We start from the raw sequence: 16,582 nt of genomic DNA on the forward strand, positions 1-16,582 counted from the left end.
TAAAGGGGAACCAGTAGATGTAGTGTGTTTGGATTTCCAAAAGACATTCGATAAGGTGCCACATAAAAGGTTACTGCACAAGATAAGTGCTCATTGTGTTGGGTGTAATATGCATGGATAGAGGATTGGCTAACTAACAGGAAATAGAGGGGCAAGATAAATGAGTCATTTTCAGATTGGCAAAATGTAACTAATGGATTGCCACAGGGACTAGTGCTGGGTGCTCAACTATTTACGATCTATATCAATGACTTGGAGGAAGAGAACGTGTGTATTGCAGCCATATTTGCTGCTGATACGAAGATAGATAGGAAAGTAAGTTGTGAGGAGGACACAGAGTGCAAAGGAATATAGGTAGGTTAAGCGAGTGGGAAAAAATTCTAGAACAAGGGACACAATTTAAAAATAAGGGGATCTCCCATTTAAGATGGAGATGAGGAGGAATTTCTTCTTTTGGAGGGTTGTTAATCTTTGGAATTATTTTCCCCAGAAAGCAGTGGAGTCTGGGACATTGAATATAATCCAGGCTGAGTTGGACAGATTTTTGATTTACAAGGGAGTGAAGGGTTATGGGAGCTGGCAAGAAAATGGAGTTAAGGCCACAATTGGATCAGCCATGATCTTACTAAATGGCAGAGCAGGCTCAAGGGGCCGAATGGCCTACTCCTGCTCCTATTTCTTTTGATCTTATGGTGCTAGTTAAAGAAGAAGAGGGGTTCTTACAGTATCCTGGTCAGCATTCCTCCCTTAACCATAGCTACAAAACAGAGCATCTGGTCATTCATTCATTTACTGTTTGTGGGACCTTGCTGAGAGCAAATTGTTATCTTCGCCTACACAACAGTGAAAGCCCTTCACAAATTTATTGATTGCAAAGCACTTTGGGACAAATTCAAGTTCTTTTTTTCACCTTTCAGCAAACAGAGAGAAAAAATAAAATTAGTTAATAAATCCTTTACAAGTGAAATGAAGAGGAAGACAAAGTCTACAAATCCTGCAGCAAGAAAGGTGAAGCATAAGGTCATGCAGAAAGTAGTCAAAGTGGCACAGAAAGACCTGGAAAAGCATAGCTGCGGATGCAAATCATCACCAATCATCACTTTTATCCAAAACTGCAACAATAATAGCGTGGCGAGAGAAGAGACAAGAATGCTAAAACATGCAAATTAAGTGTGGGGGTACATAAAATAGCTAATTCTCCACTCCCAGCCCACCACTGAACTCACAGCGAGCACGGGCCATAGAATTCAGGCTACAATGTTGGTAGTTATGTCTCGGCACATAATGCCTTCTCCACCAATAGTGCTGAATATAGAAAATACCTCATGAACAATTTACTTTCTTCAAGTATTCACTAGGTAACACGTGTGCAACACACCCATTAAAAAACTTCAATAACTGAGGTAGAATTGACTGGTATAAACATGATAAAAGTTCAATATAAAATTAAACAGGACAAAACAAATAAATTCTCAGGGTGAGGGAGTACTTTGGTTATCTAAGTGAGGTTATCCACTTTGGTTGAAGGATCAGATGTGCAGAGTATTTCCTAAATGGCAAGAGACTAGAAAATGTAGACGAACAAAAGGACCTGAGTTTATTTGTCCATAAGTTACCGAAAACTAACATGCAGGTGCAGCAGGTAATTAGGAAGGCTTTATTGCAAGAGGATTTGAGTACAGGAGTAGTGAAGTCCTGCTTCAATTGCATAGAAGCATGGTTAGACCACACCTGGAGTACTGTGTGCAGTTTTGGTCCCCTTACCTCAAAAAGGATATTATTGCCATAGAGGGAGTGCAACGAAGGTTCACCAGACTTGTTCCAGGACTGTCTTATGAAGAGAGATTGGGGAAACTCTAGAATTTCTAAGAATGAGGGGTGGTCTCATTGAAACCTATAAAATACTTAAAGGAATAGACAGGGTAGATGCAGGTAAGATGTTCCCCCGATTGGGGTGTCTAGAACCAGGACACACAATTTCAAAATAAGGGGGAAGCCACTTAGGACCGAGATGAAGAGAAATTTATTTATTCAGAGGGTTGTGAATCTTTGGAATTCTCTACCTCAGAGGGCGGTGGAAGCTCAGTCATTGAGTATGTTTAAGATAGAGATTGATAGATTTCTGATTAACAATAATGTAAAGGGTTATGGGGATAGAATGGGTAAAAGGCACTGAAGTGTTCAATCAGCTATGATCATATTGAATGGCGGAACAGGCTTGATGGGCTGAATGGCCTTCTCCTGTTCCTATGTTCCTACTTAGTTCACACTACTAAGAGAGACAAGGGTGAAGATTTGGAAGGGATTTATGGCCATTATATGGAAGTCAATGAATACAGAAGAAGTAGGAGAAGACTGGAAACAGACTAATGTAGTACCCAAAACTACAATCACATTCCTCTTATTACAATATCATAATGGAATTTATTCCTAGGAGAAACCTTAAGGAACACTTATACAATAATCTATTAAAAAGCAGCTAATATGGATTCAGAAAGAAAGCTCCTGTCTGATCAACAGCCTTATTCTTTTGATTAAGTGGTACCCCAAGCAATGGTGGAAAACCTACGGCACACCACTTAAACCTCCACAGTGATGGATGTAAGCCATTGACATGTGAAACACAGCCAAACATGCCTCACCAAACCAGCATATTACCATGGTATAAGTCTTTCCTGTAGAATCCTATCATCAACCTTCGTGTATGTTATAAGAGTATGTTTGGAAGAGTCCACTTAAGAACACTATTCAAAGGATAAATTAAATAACTTTCTATGCCTAGTCACATTTCCTTTTTATTCGCTTAACCTTAATTAATATCAGCATAAGTTGATGGAGGGGTCAGAACAGCATTACCAGGTTCTACCAGGTTCTAATACCACAATCCCATAAGATTTTACTGATTATAATCGAATACTGTGGCTCAGATTTTAGAAATTAGTGATTAATAATATAAAATCAGCAACCCCCCTCTCAACTCAGTGGCACTGCCATTCAGAGCTCCCTTGAGTACTCTAAGGGTAGTACTCGAGGATGGTGAGGAGTGCATCAAATTGCGCAGATCCACTGCATACACAATGTGACCCTGTATAGGAAGCTTCAAGGTCTGTAAATATAAAATGCAAACATCATTTTAGGAAACAATTTAAAATGTGTGAAATTCTTCATACATAATTTCCTCATTTATTTTACATGCTAACATGCACTTTTTTTAGTAGTTTAGTACTATATAGTATTGTTTTTATGAAGCTATATTGATTATTTTAATATTCTTAAGTAATGTTGAAAATTAAAAACATGTCTATATGACATGGTTTAAAATATATTTTTTATTTACTGCTGAAATGCCTTTTTAATCACTTTGTTATTCAGTGCCTATTTCATCTCCTTCTGGCAGCCCTCCATTCAAAGTTCAAATTGAAAATCTCGAATAGTGCCTGTTCATTATTGCTTATGCAATCAGGAGCCTCTGGAATGTTCTACGAATGTCGTGCTCCACTCCGCAGGGCTTTGCTATCATAATATATTTGTACCATGGGCTGTGTCAGCTGAGACAAGCAATTAATTTTCTTTACAATAATGTTGCAATTCAGTTTTATTTATATGCCCACTGAGAATACTACAGCATTTTAAAATTCTTTCACAGGGTGTGGGTATTGCTGGCTAGGCCAGCATTTATTGCCCATTCCTAATTGCCCTTGAGGAGGTGGTGGTGAGCCACCTTCTTGAACCATTGCAGTCCATGTGATGTAGATACACCCACAGTGGAGTTCCAGGATTTTGATCTAATGACAGTGAAGGAATGGCAATATAGTTCTAAATCAGGATGGTGTGTGACTTGGAGGGGAACTTGCAGGCTGTGGTGTTCTCAAATATCTGCTGCCCTTGTCCTCCTAGGTCTTGGGTTTGGAAGGTGCTGTCGAAGGAGCCTTGGTAGGTTACTGCAGTGCATCTTGTAAATGATACACACTGCATGCCACTGTGCATCGGTGGTGGAGGGATTGAATGTTTAAGGTGGTGGGCTGTTTTGTCTTGGATGGTGTCAAGCATCTTGAGTGTTGTTGGAGCTACAATCATCCAGGCAGGTGGAGAGTATTTCATCACACTCCTGACTTGAGCCTTGTAGATGGCGAACAGTCTTTGTTGAGTCAGGCGGTGAGTTAGTCAGAGCAGAAATCCCAGCGTCCGGCCTGTTCTTGTGGCCACAGTATTTATACAACTGGTCCAGTTCAGTTTCTAGTTAAAGATAACCCCCAGGATGTTGATAGAGGGGGATTCAGTGATGGTAATGCCATTGAATGTCAAGGAGAGATTGTTAGCTTCTCTCTTGTTGGAAATGGTCATTGCCTGGCACATGTGTGGCATGAATGTTACCTGCCGCTTGTCAACCCAAACCTGAATGTTGTCCAGGTAATGCTGCATATAGGTATGGATTGCTTCAGTATCTGAAGAGTTGCAAATGGTGAACATTCTGCAATCATCATTTTTGCCCTTATGATGGAAGGAAGATCATTGATGAAGCAGCTGAAGATGATTGGGCCTAGGATACTACTCTGTGGAACTCTTGCAGTGATGTCCCAGGACTGAGATGACTGACTTCGAACAAACACAATGATCTTCCTTTGTGCTAGGTATGGCCCCAACCAATGGAGAGCTTTCCCCGATTCCCATTGACTCCAATTTTGCTAGGTCTACTTGATGCCACATTTGGTCAAATGCTACCTTGATGTCAAAGGCAGTCGCTCTCACCTCACCTCTTGAGTTTGGTTCTGTTGTTCACGTTTAGACCAAAGCTGTAATGAGGTCAGGAGCTAAATGGCTCTGGCAGAATTGAGCGTCAGTGAACAGGTTATTGTTGAGTAAGTGCTGCTCGACAGCACTGTCGACAAGCCCTTCCATCACTTTACTGATTGAGAGTAGACTGATGGGATGGTAATTGGCCGGGTTGGGTTTGTCCTGGTTTCTGTGGACAGGACATGCCTGGGCAATTTTCCACATTGTCGAGTAGATGCCAGTGTTGTAGCTGTACTGGAACAGCTTGGCTGGGCGTGCAACTAGTGTCTTCAGTACTATTGCTAGAATGTTGTCAGGGCCAATAACCTTTGCAATATTTGCAATGAAAATAAGTTAAATTTACACATTGGACTGGAGAGGGAATTTTTTTTTGTACATTCGTGCGATAAGGGCATTACTGGCTAGGCTAGATTGCCCATCCCTAATTGCCCTTGAGAAGGTAGTGATGAGTTGCCTTCTTGAACTGCTGCAGTCCATGAGCAGTTGGTACACCCACAATGCTGTTAGGAAGGGAGTTCCTGGTTTTTAACCCAGTGACTGTGAAGGAACGGTGATATATTTCCAAGTCAGGGTGGTGAGTGGTTTGGAGGGGAACTTGCAGGTGGTGGTGTTTCTATGTGTCTGTTGCCCTTGTCTAAATGGTAGCGCTCGTGGGTTTGGAAGGTGCTGTCTAAGGAGCCTTGGTGAGTTCCTGCAGTGCATCCTGTAGATGGTGCACACTGCTGCCACTGTGCATCGGTGGTGGGGGGATGGGGTGCCAATCAAGCAGGCTGGCTTTGTCCTGGATGGTGTCAAGCTTCTCAAGTATTGTTGGAGCTGCACTCATCTAGGTAAGTGGAAAGTATTCCATCACACTCCTGATTTGTACCTTGTAGATGGTGGACAGGCTTTGTGGAGTCAGGTGAGTTACTTGCTGCAGGATTCCTAGTCTCTGGTCTGCTCTTGTAGTCACAGTATCTATATGGCTAGTTCAGTTCAGTTTCTGGTCAATGGTAACCCCCAGGATGTTGATAGTGGAGGATTCAGCGATGGTAATACCATTAAATGTCAAGGGGCTGATGGTTAGATTCTCTCTTATTGGAGATGGTCATTGCCTGGCACTAGTGTGGCGCAAATGTTACTTGCCACTTGTCAGCCCAAGCCTGGATATTGTCCAAGTCTTGCCGCATTTGGACATGGGCTGCTTCAGTACCTGAGGGGTTGCAAATGGTGCTGAACATTGCGCAATCATCATTGAACATCCCCACTTCTGAACTTATGATGGAAGGAAAATCATTGATGAAGCAGTTGAACCTAGGACACTTCCCTGAAGAACTCTTGCAGTGATATTCTGGAACTGAGATGATTGACCTTTAACAACCACAACTATCTTCCTTTGTACTTCGTATGACTAAAACCAGCGGAGAGTTTTCCCCCTGATTCCCATTGATTCCAGTTTTGCTAGGGTTCCCTGATGCCACACTTAGTCAAATGCTGCCTTGGTGTCAAGGGCAGTCACTCTAACCTCACCTCTAGAGTCCAGCTCTTTTGTCCATATTGAAACCAAGGCTATAATAAAGTTAGGAGCTGAGTGACTCTGGCGGAACCCAAACTCAGTGTCAGTGAACAGGTTCTTGCTAAGCAAGTGCCGTTTGATAGCACTGTTGATGATCCCTGCCATCACTTTGCTGATGATTGAGAGTAGACTGATGGGGCGATAATTGGCCAGGTTGGATTTGTCCTTCTTTTTGTGTACAGGGCATACCTGTGCAATTTCCCACATTGCCCAGTAGATGCCAGTGTTGTAGCCAGTGTTGTAATTATATTAGTATTTCATGTTGTACTTGAAAAGTTTAAATATTGGTTTTATATTGAAAACCCACTGAGGGAATAAAAATATTAACTGCCTACATTAAACATCAATGCATAATTAAGTGCCACATCAAAGGTTATTGCAGAAAATAAAAAGTCATGGTGTAGGGGGTAATATATTGGCATGGATAGAAGATTGGCTAGCTCACAGGAAGCAGGGAGTTGGCAAAAATGGGTCTTTTTCTGGTTGACAGGATGTGATGAATGGTGTGCCACTGGGATCAGCGCTGGGGCCTCAACTTTTTACAATTTATATAAATGACTTGGATGAAGGGACTGAAGGAATGGTGGCTAAATTTGCTGATGACACAAAGATAGGAAAGTAAATTGTGAACAGGATGTAAGGAGGCTACAAGATAGGTTAAATGAGTGGACAAAGATCTTGCAAATGGGATATAATGTGGGCAAATGTGAATTTGTTCATGTTGGAAAGAAGAATAAATAAGAAGCTTATTCTCTAAATTGTGAGAGATTGCAGAGCTCTGATATTCAGTGGGATCTGGGTGTCCTAATGCATGAATCACAAAAGGTTCCTATGCAGGTACAGCTGGTAATTAGGAAAGCTAATAGAATGTTATCATTTATTGTCAGAAAAGTAGGGAGGTTCTGCTTCAGCTGTACTGGGCATTGGTGAGACGATCTGGAGCAGTGTGTATAGAACTGGTCTCCTTATTTAAAGAAAGATGTAAATGCATTAGAAGCAGTTCAGAGAAGGTTTACTAGACTAATACTAGAACTGCGTGGGTTGTTTTACGGGGAAAGGCTGGACAGGTTAGGCTTGTATCCACTGTAATTTAGAAGAGTAAGAGGCAACTTAATTGAAACCTTTAAGATCCTGAGGGATCTTGACAAGGTGGATGTGGAGAGCATATTTCCTCTTGTGGAAGAATCTAGAACTAGGGGTTTAAAAATAAGGGGTTGCTCATTTAAGACAGAGATGAGGAGAAATTTTTTTCTCTCAGAGGGCTGAGAGTCTTTGGAACTCTCTTCTTCAAAAGGCAGTGGAAGCAGAGTCTTTGAATATTTTTAAGGCAAAGCTAGATAGATTCTTGATTAACAAGGCGGGGTAGGCAGAAATGTGTAGTTGAGGTTACATTCAGATCAGCCATGATCCTATTGAAAGGCAAAGCAGGCTCGAGGGACCAAGTGACCTACTCCTGCTCCTTATTCGTATGTTTGTCTCTTTGTGGTTTCAGGTACCAGAATACGCGGTCCATCTCTGATCCTTCCCTTCCTTTCCTTGGCTTCCTTGGCACCATTTCTGGGGATAGGCTATCAACAGACAACGGGATTAATAAACCCACTAACACCCAGATACCTTGACTATACTTCCTGTAAGGACTCCATTCTATTTACCTAGTTTCTCTGTCTCCCTTTCAGAATTCTGAAGGGACCAGTCCCTTCATGATAACCTCGTCCACTCCTCAATCACCACCAACACCCTTGTCCCCTTCCCACAGCACTTTTCCATTCAAGCGCAGGAGATGCCTGCCTTTTTAATTCCTCTCTCCTCACTTTCCAAGGCCCCAGTTGCTCCTTCTCGGTGAAAAGTAATTTGTTTTTTTTTCAATTTAGTATTCCTTATTCACTGCTTACAAAGTGGTCCACTCTACACAGGGGAGACTAACCACAGACTGGATTACTGTTTTGTGAAACACCTCCGGTCAGTCCGCAGGCATGACCCCAAGCTCCCGTCATCAGTCATTGTAACTCTCCACCTTGTTCTTGCATGGGCCCCTCTCTTCTCGACCTCCCGCAGGGTTCCAATGAAGCTCATCATAAACTCAAAGAACAGCACTTCAACTTCAATCAGGCACAAACGAGTTAACAATTTTAGACTGTGATCTCTGCCCTCATTTTGTTTCCTATTCTTTGCATGACCTGGTCTTACCCCAGTTTAAGCTTTTGGACAGCAGCTGTTCATCATTCTGCCATTCACATCTCTTCTAGATACATATTTTGTTTCTTTACTTGTCCCATTACCACTTCCTCTGTTCTACACAGCTAGCTTGTTTGTCATTTAATGTCTCCCCATCTTATGCCCTATCACTAATCTTCCCTTTTGTTAATTCTCTTCCCTCCAAATTTCTGCTTAAAACCTATTACATTTTAATTTTTTCCCAGTTTTGATGAAAAGTTATTGGCCTGAAATGTTAACTCTATTCCTCTCTCCACAGATGCTGCCTGACCTGCAGATTATTTCCAGCATTTTCTGTTTGTGTTTCAGATTCCCAGCCTCTGCAGTATTTTGCTTCTGTACTAGAATCCTGGTGCTTGATGAACTTAATTATACAGGACCCCTACCAATTTACTAATGGATGTATCTGGTTTGTGCAATTGCTGTTTGAACTTGAATGCTAGTAGTTGGAGACTTGTTTGGGACAATTTTTAAAGAAAACACATATTCCTTAGATCCACCTTTGGGATGTATCTGTTCTGCCTTGCTGGTAGATCTCTGCATCCAGGTCTTGGGTTCTCCAGTGGGCTGGCAGGTGACATTCATCAACTTGTGGTTGTACAGTCAAAGGTGCTTGAGTCATTGGCAAGTTAAAGTAATATACCCGCACGGTAGCCCCTCAGTTCTGGTGTGAACAACCTGTTACTCCAGGCTGTTGCTGCCATCAGGACTTTGCTGCTGTGTGGACACGTTTATCAAAATCCATCCATCTGGTTTAAATATTGCAATGAAGTGTAATAATGCCACCCCACAGTTTCCAATGTGGGTGTAAAAGTGCATTCCCAGAGTGTAGCTTTTGACAAATTAGTAAATCTGCAATATCAGTTACATGGCGAAACCAGAGAAACTGGAGTGTTTTCCTTGGAGGAGAAAAGGTTTAGGGGTGAAAGTGTCAAAATCATGAAGGGGTTTGAGCAAGCAGGTAAGAAAAAAACTGTTTCCAGTGGCATAAGAGTTGGTAATCAAAGGACACAGAACTAAGATAATTGGCAAAAGAGCCAGAAGTGATGTGAGAATTTTTTTTTTAACTCAGCAAGATATCATGCTCTGCATAGTGTAATGACTGGAAAGCTGGTGGAAACAGACTCAACTTTCAAAAGATAGATGAATACTTGAAAAGAAGAAATAATTTACTGGGCTATGGAGATAGAGCAGGAGAGTGGGATGAATTGAATAGATCTTTCAAAGAGCTAGCACAGGCAAAATGGGATGAATGACCTCCTTCTGGATTCTACCATTTTATGATTCGATGATCTGGGTCTTGTTGCCTCTGCCAAATATTGTAATTTTAGGTTTGTGCCACAAGAGGTCCTCTATGAGCTAGGTAAAGAAAAATAATGTCATCTCACTTCACTTAATTCCACAGGTCCTTCATAGTTATGTTACTATCATTGGTTATCCCGAGCCTCCTTGGAAAGTTAAGACATGCTGTGATTTGTTAAGCATAGCTAATTTAGATCTGTGTGGTTTTAGATAAAATTTGAGAATCTGAGCAGCAGTTACCCTGCCTAAAGTCCTAGTACTTTGCATTTGTTGACTTGCTCCAATCTTTCTTCTGTCTCTACAAGGAGAACTTCATTTTAACATGTTAAAAGGTTTATCTTTAGATATTAATCTTGTAAATAACATATATGACACACAAGCGCCAGGCAATAATAATTTTCAACAAGATTCTAATTAGCAGAAGGATCAAGAATCAGAGGACACAGATTTAAGGTGAGTGGCTAGGGGACCAAAGATGACATGAGGAAAAGCTTCTTAACGCAGTGAATAGTTACAATCTGGAATACCCCTGAAAGGGCAGTGGAGACAGATTTAATCATGGCTTTCAAGAGAGAATTGGGTCAGTACTTGAAGGGAAAACATTTGCAGTGCCATGGGGAAAGTATGGAGGAATGGGGGCTAGCTGGGTTACTGTTTTCAGAGAACCAGCAGAGACTCAGTGGGCTGAATGGTCTTCTTCTGTGCTGTAATCACTGTATGATTCTATGACAACCAACTTCCTTTGTCAATCAATAGCATTACCATGTTTTAAAAAAAAATTTAATGGGATGAGAGTGTTCCTGGCAACCCCAGCATTTGTTCTCATCCTTAACTACCCTTGAGAAGATGGTGATGAGCCACTTTCTTGGATTGCTGCAGTCCAACTGATGAAGGTACACCTACAGTGCTGTTAGGAAGGGAATGCGCCAAATCCCCAAACATCAATTTCCTGGAGTCTCCATTGACTAGACACTTAATTCGATCAGTCACATAAATACTGTGCCTACAAAAGCAGGTCAGAGGCTGAGAATTCTGTATCCAGTGGTTCACCTCTTGATTCCCCAAAACACCTCCATCATCTAAAAGACACAATTCAGGATTGTGATGGAATATTCCCTCCTTGCATAGAAGGTGCAGCTGCAGCAACACTCAGGAAACTCAGCATCATCTAGGAAAAGGCTATCCACTTGATCGTCAGTCCAACCACCACCTCAAACATCCACACCCTCCACCACTGCACACTGTGGATAGGATGTAAAGTATGACTGGAAGATGCATTGATGTAAATTCACAAGGTTTCTTTAACAGTGCCTTCTAAACTCATGACCTCCACCACATAGAAGGTCAAGGTTTTTTTTCACTGTGGGGAAAATATACCAAGGAGCAGATGACAAGTCCTTTCGTAAAGGTATCATTCCAATGATTTAAGAATTACAGAAAAAAACTTTTCACACCCAATGCACTTTTTGTTTTATATCCATACAATCACAGTGTGAATGGTGGCTACAGTGAAAGGCTAGCAAGGTGAGAGCATTGTTATGTTTTGCTTTTGCAAAAAGGTCAAACACTGCAAAACAATCTACAACAAGGGGAAAAAAATGCCAAGGATAAAACAACTGATAAACACAGTCATGAAACATTAGGGAGGTAGGATTGAAGTGTTTTGAACGTAAACACAGGTAGGTAGGTAACTGGCCATTGTCCACAAGAGGCTGTAGGCATCTCTTTCTATTAGAGAGAGAGAGAGACATTTGGTTATGTAGCTTGAGAGGCATCAAGCATGGGACAGCTGAGGAGGCAGGTACCAAGTCTAGCTCAGGCAGAGCAGGAATTGGACCTGTGCTGTTGGTGTTATTCTGAACCACACACTAGCCATCTAGCCAACTGAGCTAACTGGCTTAATGAGTCCACTGACTTGGACAGCAAGTGACAACACACAAGGGCATGTCCAGGATTCAAACCCAGGACCCCTCACATACTAATTCAATGAAAACTCCAAAGCATGAATCATATCCCTAGACCAATGAGCCAGCCGGTCTTTTTAAAATTCCACAAGCTGCCGTGGTGGATTTGAACCCGTGGCCCAGAGCATAACCCTAGGCCTCCAGATTACTAATCTAATGGTAAACACTGCAACTAAATTTATGCAAACAACTGACAAAGTTGCAAGAAGTATAAGAAAGTGTCTAAAGCAGAAAACATATATTAGGATTCCGATATTAACTGCAGTCTTTCTGGACTGAGTTATAATGTTCCAGTACAGCTGCAATAGCTCCTGGCATAAATATGGTGGTCTGGCTTAAATTCTAGAAACTTCTAAAGCACTGCTTGTCATAAAAATGTGGAGCATTGACAGCTTGACCACATCTCTGAGATGTTATAAAGTAGAAATTCTGGCATGCAGTTGAGCAATCCTCACCTAGTTTGCTGTTTTAATATCCTTGGACAGTACCAAGCCCAGCAGCAGCATGTGAGTTTCATCAGCTGCCTGCTAAACATGACTGCAGTATTCTGTCACAAGTGGGGTTTTGTAGAACACCGTTTCTACACTGGGCAAGTCTAATTTATCATATTGAGGATTAAGCATCTCTATGAATTTGGCTTACCTTGAAAGTAAATCCGGCCTTAATACGATTCTGAATGGTCTCATTGTCAGCCTGTCGGCCAGATAGGATAGCATACCTGAAACACAAAGCCATCATGTCACGTGCACTGAAAAAGACATAACATAGCTTTCCTTTAACTTGGTTTAGTTTGCTCATTTGTAGAATGTACATATTTGGGGAGGTTGATAAGCAACCATGAGAGGATCTCAAGATACTCAAACAGATTCCATGCTTTTTTCATAGTTAACCCAGACTCCAATTATGAACATAAGGTTTAGGGTGAGACAAAGCATTTTGCCCAACATGAAAGCGCATCCCTCCAAGATACAAAATCCCCAAATCTTAGGCAATGTGAGTTCTGGTTTTCCCAGCAGACTGTTTCAATAATTTATCACTGAGAAACAAAATATATGTTTTGAAACTATTTCTCACCAATCAAATTCATGTCTCTGGTCCAAACTTCCTAGGTTTATATTTCTTATTTTGCATACCTCATGAATTCTTCTGTGAACAATTTTCTTTCTAAATTGTAGATCTTAAGCTTTTCTAAGCTTTCCACCTAGCCTCTCCTCATTACATTTAGAAGCAGATAGCTGTCCTCTGCACTGCTTTTTTGCAGTAAGGTGAATAGATTCAACACAATACATCAAGAGCTGCTATGGTGAAAATGACCCTTTCACCTAGATTTCCATGTGCATAAAATGCCAACATGAAGGAACTGTCCTGCTGTCTGGTTTGTTCTGGTACTCAACTTTTGTATAATCAGTGTAAACTCACAACTGTGTGACATTTTGGAATGAATAGAACATCAAACTGTCATACATATACTAAAACTGTCAGACATCCTAATGTTCAAGGGAACAAGCTGACTTTCCAGATTTTTCCCAGTTGGAAAAACAACCATGAAGACAAATGTCCTGAAAGTAGCAGGAAGGCAATGGCCTTGGCAGTGTGAAAACATGCCTTTAGAAAAAGAATAAAAATAAAACCAGAAAAAAAATGCTGGGAACGTATTTAGTTTCTCAAAGTTCAAACCACCCTAAGTTGGCTGAAAAAATACATTTTACAGATCCGGAGATGGAGCTTAGAGAGGGAGAGCTAATTATCCATGTTAAGAACCTACATTATGTGGATTTCTTTTGCAGGAGTTCAGCTGCCAACACCAAAAGCACTTGGTAAAGATTTTCTGGTGCAAACCGAAATACAGAGCTTTGTTTTAGCACAAGAAACAGACACCATTCAAAGTACATTTTGTGAGAAGATAAAAGCAAAAAAATTATCAGTAAGAGAAGTTACATTACACAACTTTCTGTAGAGAAGAACATTATGCAAAGATTATACTCATGCCCAAATAAGAAAGGATTTCCATTTCATCACTGGAAACCAATTGAAGTTAAATTTATATGACTCGATAGTTTTTTCAATAGCAGTTATGAGGTGCTGAATTTAAAACTACAGTTAAGAGTCATAAGACAGTATCTGAGTGATCATACTTCCAGTTTCCAATAGGAAACCGTTAACTCAGATCACTACTAATGGGATGACGATTGGTGGGGTCAATGATGGAAACAACTGCAACTCTGCATGACCCCTTATAATTTAAAACCATACTACATATGACGCTAGTAGAGTTTTTTAAGGCAACTATTTTTCAGGCAAGAGTCAAACAAGGTGAGAAGAGTGGGTCTAAGACCAGTGTTCTAAACTTAAATAAAGACAAGGGAATGAGGACTGAGCTGGCTAAAGTGAACTGAGAAAATAGGTTAAAGGATAGGACAGTAGAGAGGGAGTAGCAGAAGTTTAAGGAGATATTTCATAACACTCAGCAAAGATACATTCCAATGAAAAAGAAAGAGTCTAGGAAAAGGATGTACTAAGCAAGTTAAGGATATTATCAAATGCATAAGACACGCAAGAACACAAGATTTAGGAGCAGGAGAAGGCCATTTGAGCCTCAACCGTCTTTCGATAAGATCATGGCTGATCTGATTGCGGCCTCAACTCCACTCTCCTGTCTGCCCCCCGCCCCCCCATAACCCTGGACTCCTTGTCGATCAAAAATCTAATTCAGCCTTTAATATATTCAATGACCCAGTCCCTCCTGCTCTCTAGGGAAGGGAATTCCACAGTCTAATAAACCTCTAAGGAAAAAAAATTCTCAGTCATAAATGGAGGAAGTCTAGAGCTAGGGGACAAATTTTTAAAAATTGAGAGGAAACATCCTCTTGGCATCCACCCTGTCAAGCCCCCTCAGGATCTTATATGTTGCAACACAATCACCTCTCATTCTTCTAAAGTCCGACGGATTTCTTTGAGGAAGTAACAAGCAAGGTGGATAAAGGGGAACTTGTAGATGTGGTGTACTTGGATTTTCAAAAGGCATTCGATAAGGTGCCACATCAAATGTTACTACATATAATAAGACCTCATGGTGTAGGGGGTAACATTAGTATGGATAAAGGATAGGTCAGCTAACAGGAAAGCAGAGAGTAGGAATAAATTGGCCATTTTTGGGTTGGCTATAAACAGTGGAGTGGCACATGGATCAGTACTGGGGCCTCAATTATATACAATCTATAGCAATGACTTTCATGAAGGGATCTAATGTATGGTGGATACATTTGCTGATGACACAAAGATAGGTAGAAATATAAGTTGTCAAGAGGATATAACCTATCCAAATCCCTTTCTAGACTCTAAGTGAGTGGGAAAAATAATTGACAGATGGAGTATAACGTGGGAAATTGCAAACTTGTCCAGATCAGCAGGAAGAATAGAAAAGCAGTATACTATTTAAATGGGGAAAGATTGCAGAACTCTGAGTACAGAGGGATCTGGATGTCCTGGTACATGAATCACAAAATGTTGGTATGTAGGTACAGCAAGTACTTAGGAAGAGAAATGGAATATTGGTATTTATTGCAAGGGGAATTGAGTATAAAAGTAGGGAATTTTGCTACAGCTGTACAGGGCATTGGTGAGACCACATCCGGAGTACTGTTCACAGTTTTGGTCTCCTTACTTTAGAAAAGATCAATTTGCATTAGAAGCAGTTCAGGAGAGGTTCACTCAACTGATTCCTGGGATGAAGGGGTTACCTTATGAGGATAGGTTGGACAGGTTGGGCCTGTATCGACTGGAGTTTAGAAGAATCTTACTGAAACATTTAAGATCCTGAGAGGACGCTTCCCTTTATGGAAGAGATTAGAATGAGGCGATTCCATTTAAAAATAAGGGGTCTCCAATTTAAAGTGGAGATGAGGAGAATTTATTTTTCTCTAAGAGTTATTAACAAGTGGAATTCCCTTCTTCAGAGAGTATGGCGGTCGGGTCATTGAATATTTTTAAGGCTGAGTTAGATTCTTGATTAACAAGGGAGTGAAAGATTATAGGAATAGACAGGAAAGTAGAGTTGAGGCCACCATCAGATCAGCCATGGTCTTATCAAATAGTGGAGCTGGCACGAGGTGCCAAATGGCCTACTCCTGCTCCTAATTCATATGTTTGTTTGTGGGGGAAAATTAAGTTGTAACTGTCTGGTCATAATTCTTCAAACATTTAACTGAAAAGATTTGCATTCCTCCTCTTCACCCTACCCTGTTCTATTTTTCTGAACTTATTGCAAACTATAGACATGCTTGAATAACTAAGTGGCTTTGTCCTAAGATATATGCCAAGGATAGAAGTGACAGATGATGGAAATCTTTGAAAGTTCAATTACTGTCTTTAATGATGTGTGGTCTCCAGATATATGCATTGTACATTGAAATGACATACACTAAAAGTCTAATCTTCATGCAAAGCAATTAACTCAAGTTGTTTGTTAATAAAATTGCTGTCTGCACTTCAAATTATTGGAAAATTCATTTTTAGTGCAGAAATGATTTTAGTATCAGTGGACTGTTTAGGGAATGTATGAAATACATATACTAGATCAAAATATGAAGAAAGGATAATGACGCGCAACATCTATACTAAAACATGTACAAATGATATTGTGAAATAACTGATGCCACAATATTACGAGAAACGTGATTTGAATATTAAAGAGATATGTTTAAACAGGAATGTCAGAGCTCTGAACAGAATTACTACAACCCAAAATTACAAA

General features: G+C 40.7%; 1 protein-coding gene and 1 non-coding gene across 4 annotated transcripts in view; one reads left to right on the plus strand and one right to left on the minus strand.

Annotated features, from left to right (window-relative positions):
* rmdn3 (regulator of microtubule dynamics 3) overlaps window positions 1-16,582 on the minus strand; it is a 470,539-nt gene that overhangs the window by 78,576 nt on the left and 375,381 nt on the right. For all 3 annotated transcript variants that reach the window (XM_041214025.1, XM_041214026.1, XM_041214027.1), the window contains one exon: window positions 12,472-12,547. In XM_041214025.1, coding sequence (XP_041069959.1) covers window positions 12,472-12,547 — 76 coding nt within the window. The remainder of the gene's footprint in view (window positions 1-12,471; window positions 12,548-16,582) is intronic.
* On the plus strand, window positions 9,044-9,293 carry LOC121292876. Its single transcript, XR_005946367.1, has one exon. It is a non-coding gene; the product is annotated as a small nucleolar RNA SNORA53 (small nucleolar RNA).

This window comes from Carcharodon carcharias, chromosome 20 (assembly GCF_017639515.1).
Source record: "Carcharodon carcharias isolate sCarCar2 chromosome 20, sCarCar2.pri, whole genome shotgun sequence".
Classification (NCBI taxonomy): domain Eukaryota; kingdom Metazoa; phylum Chordata; class Chondrichthyes; order Lamniformes; family Lamnidae; genus Carcharodon; species Carcharodon carcharias.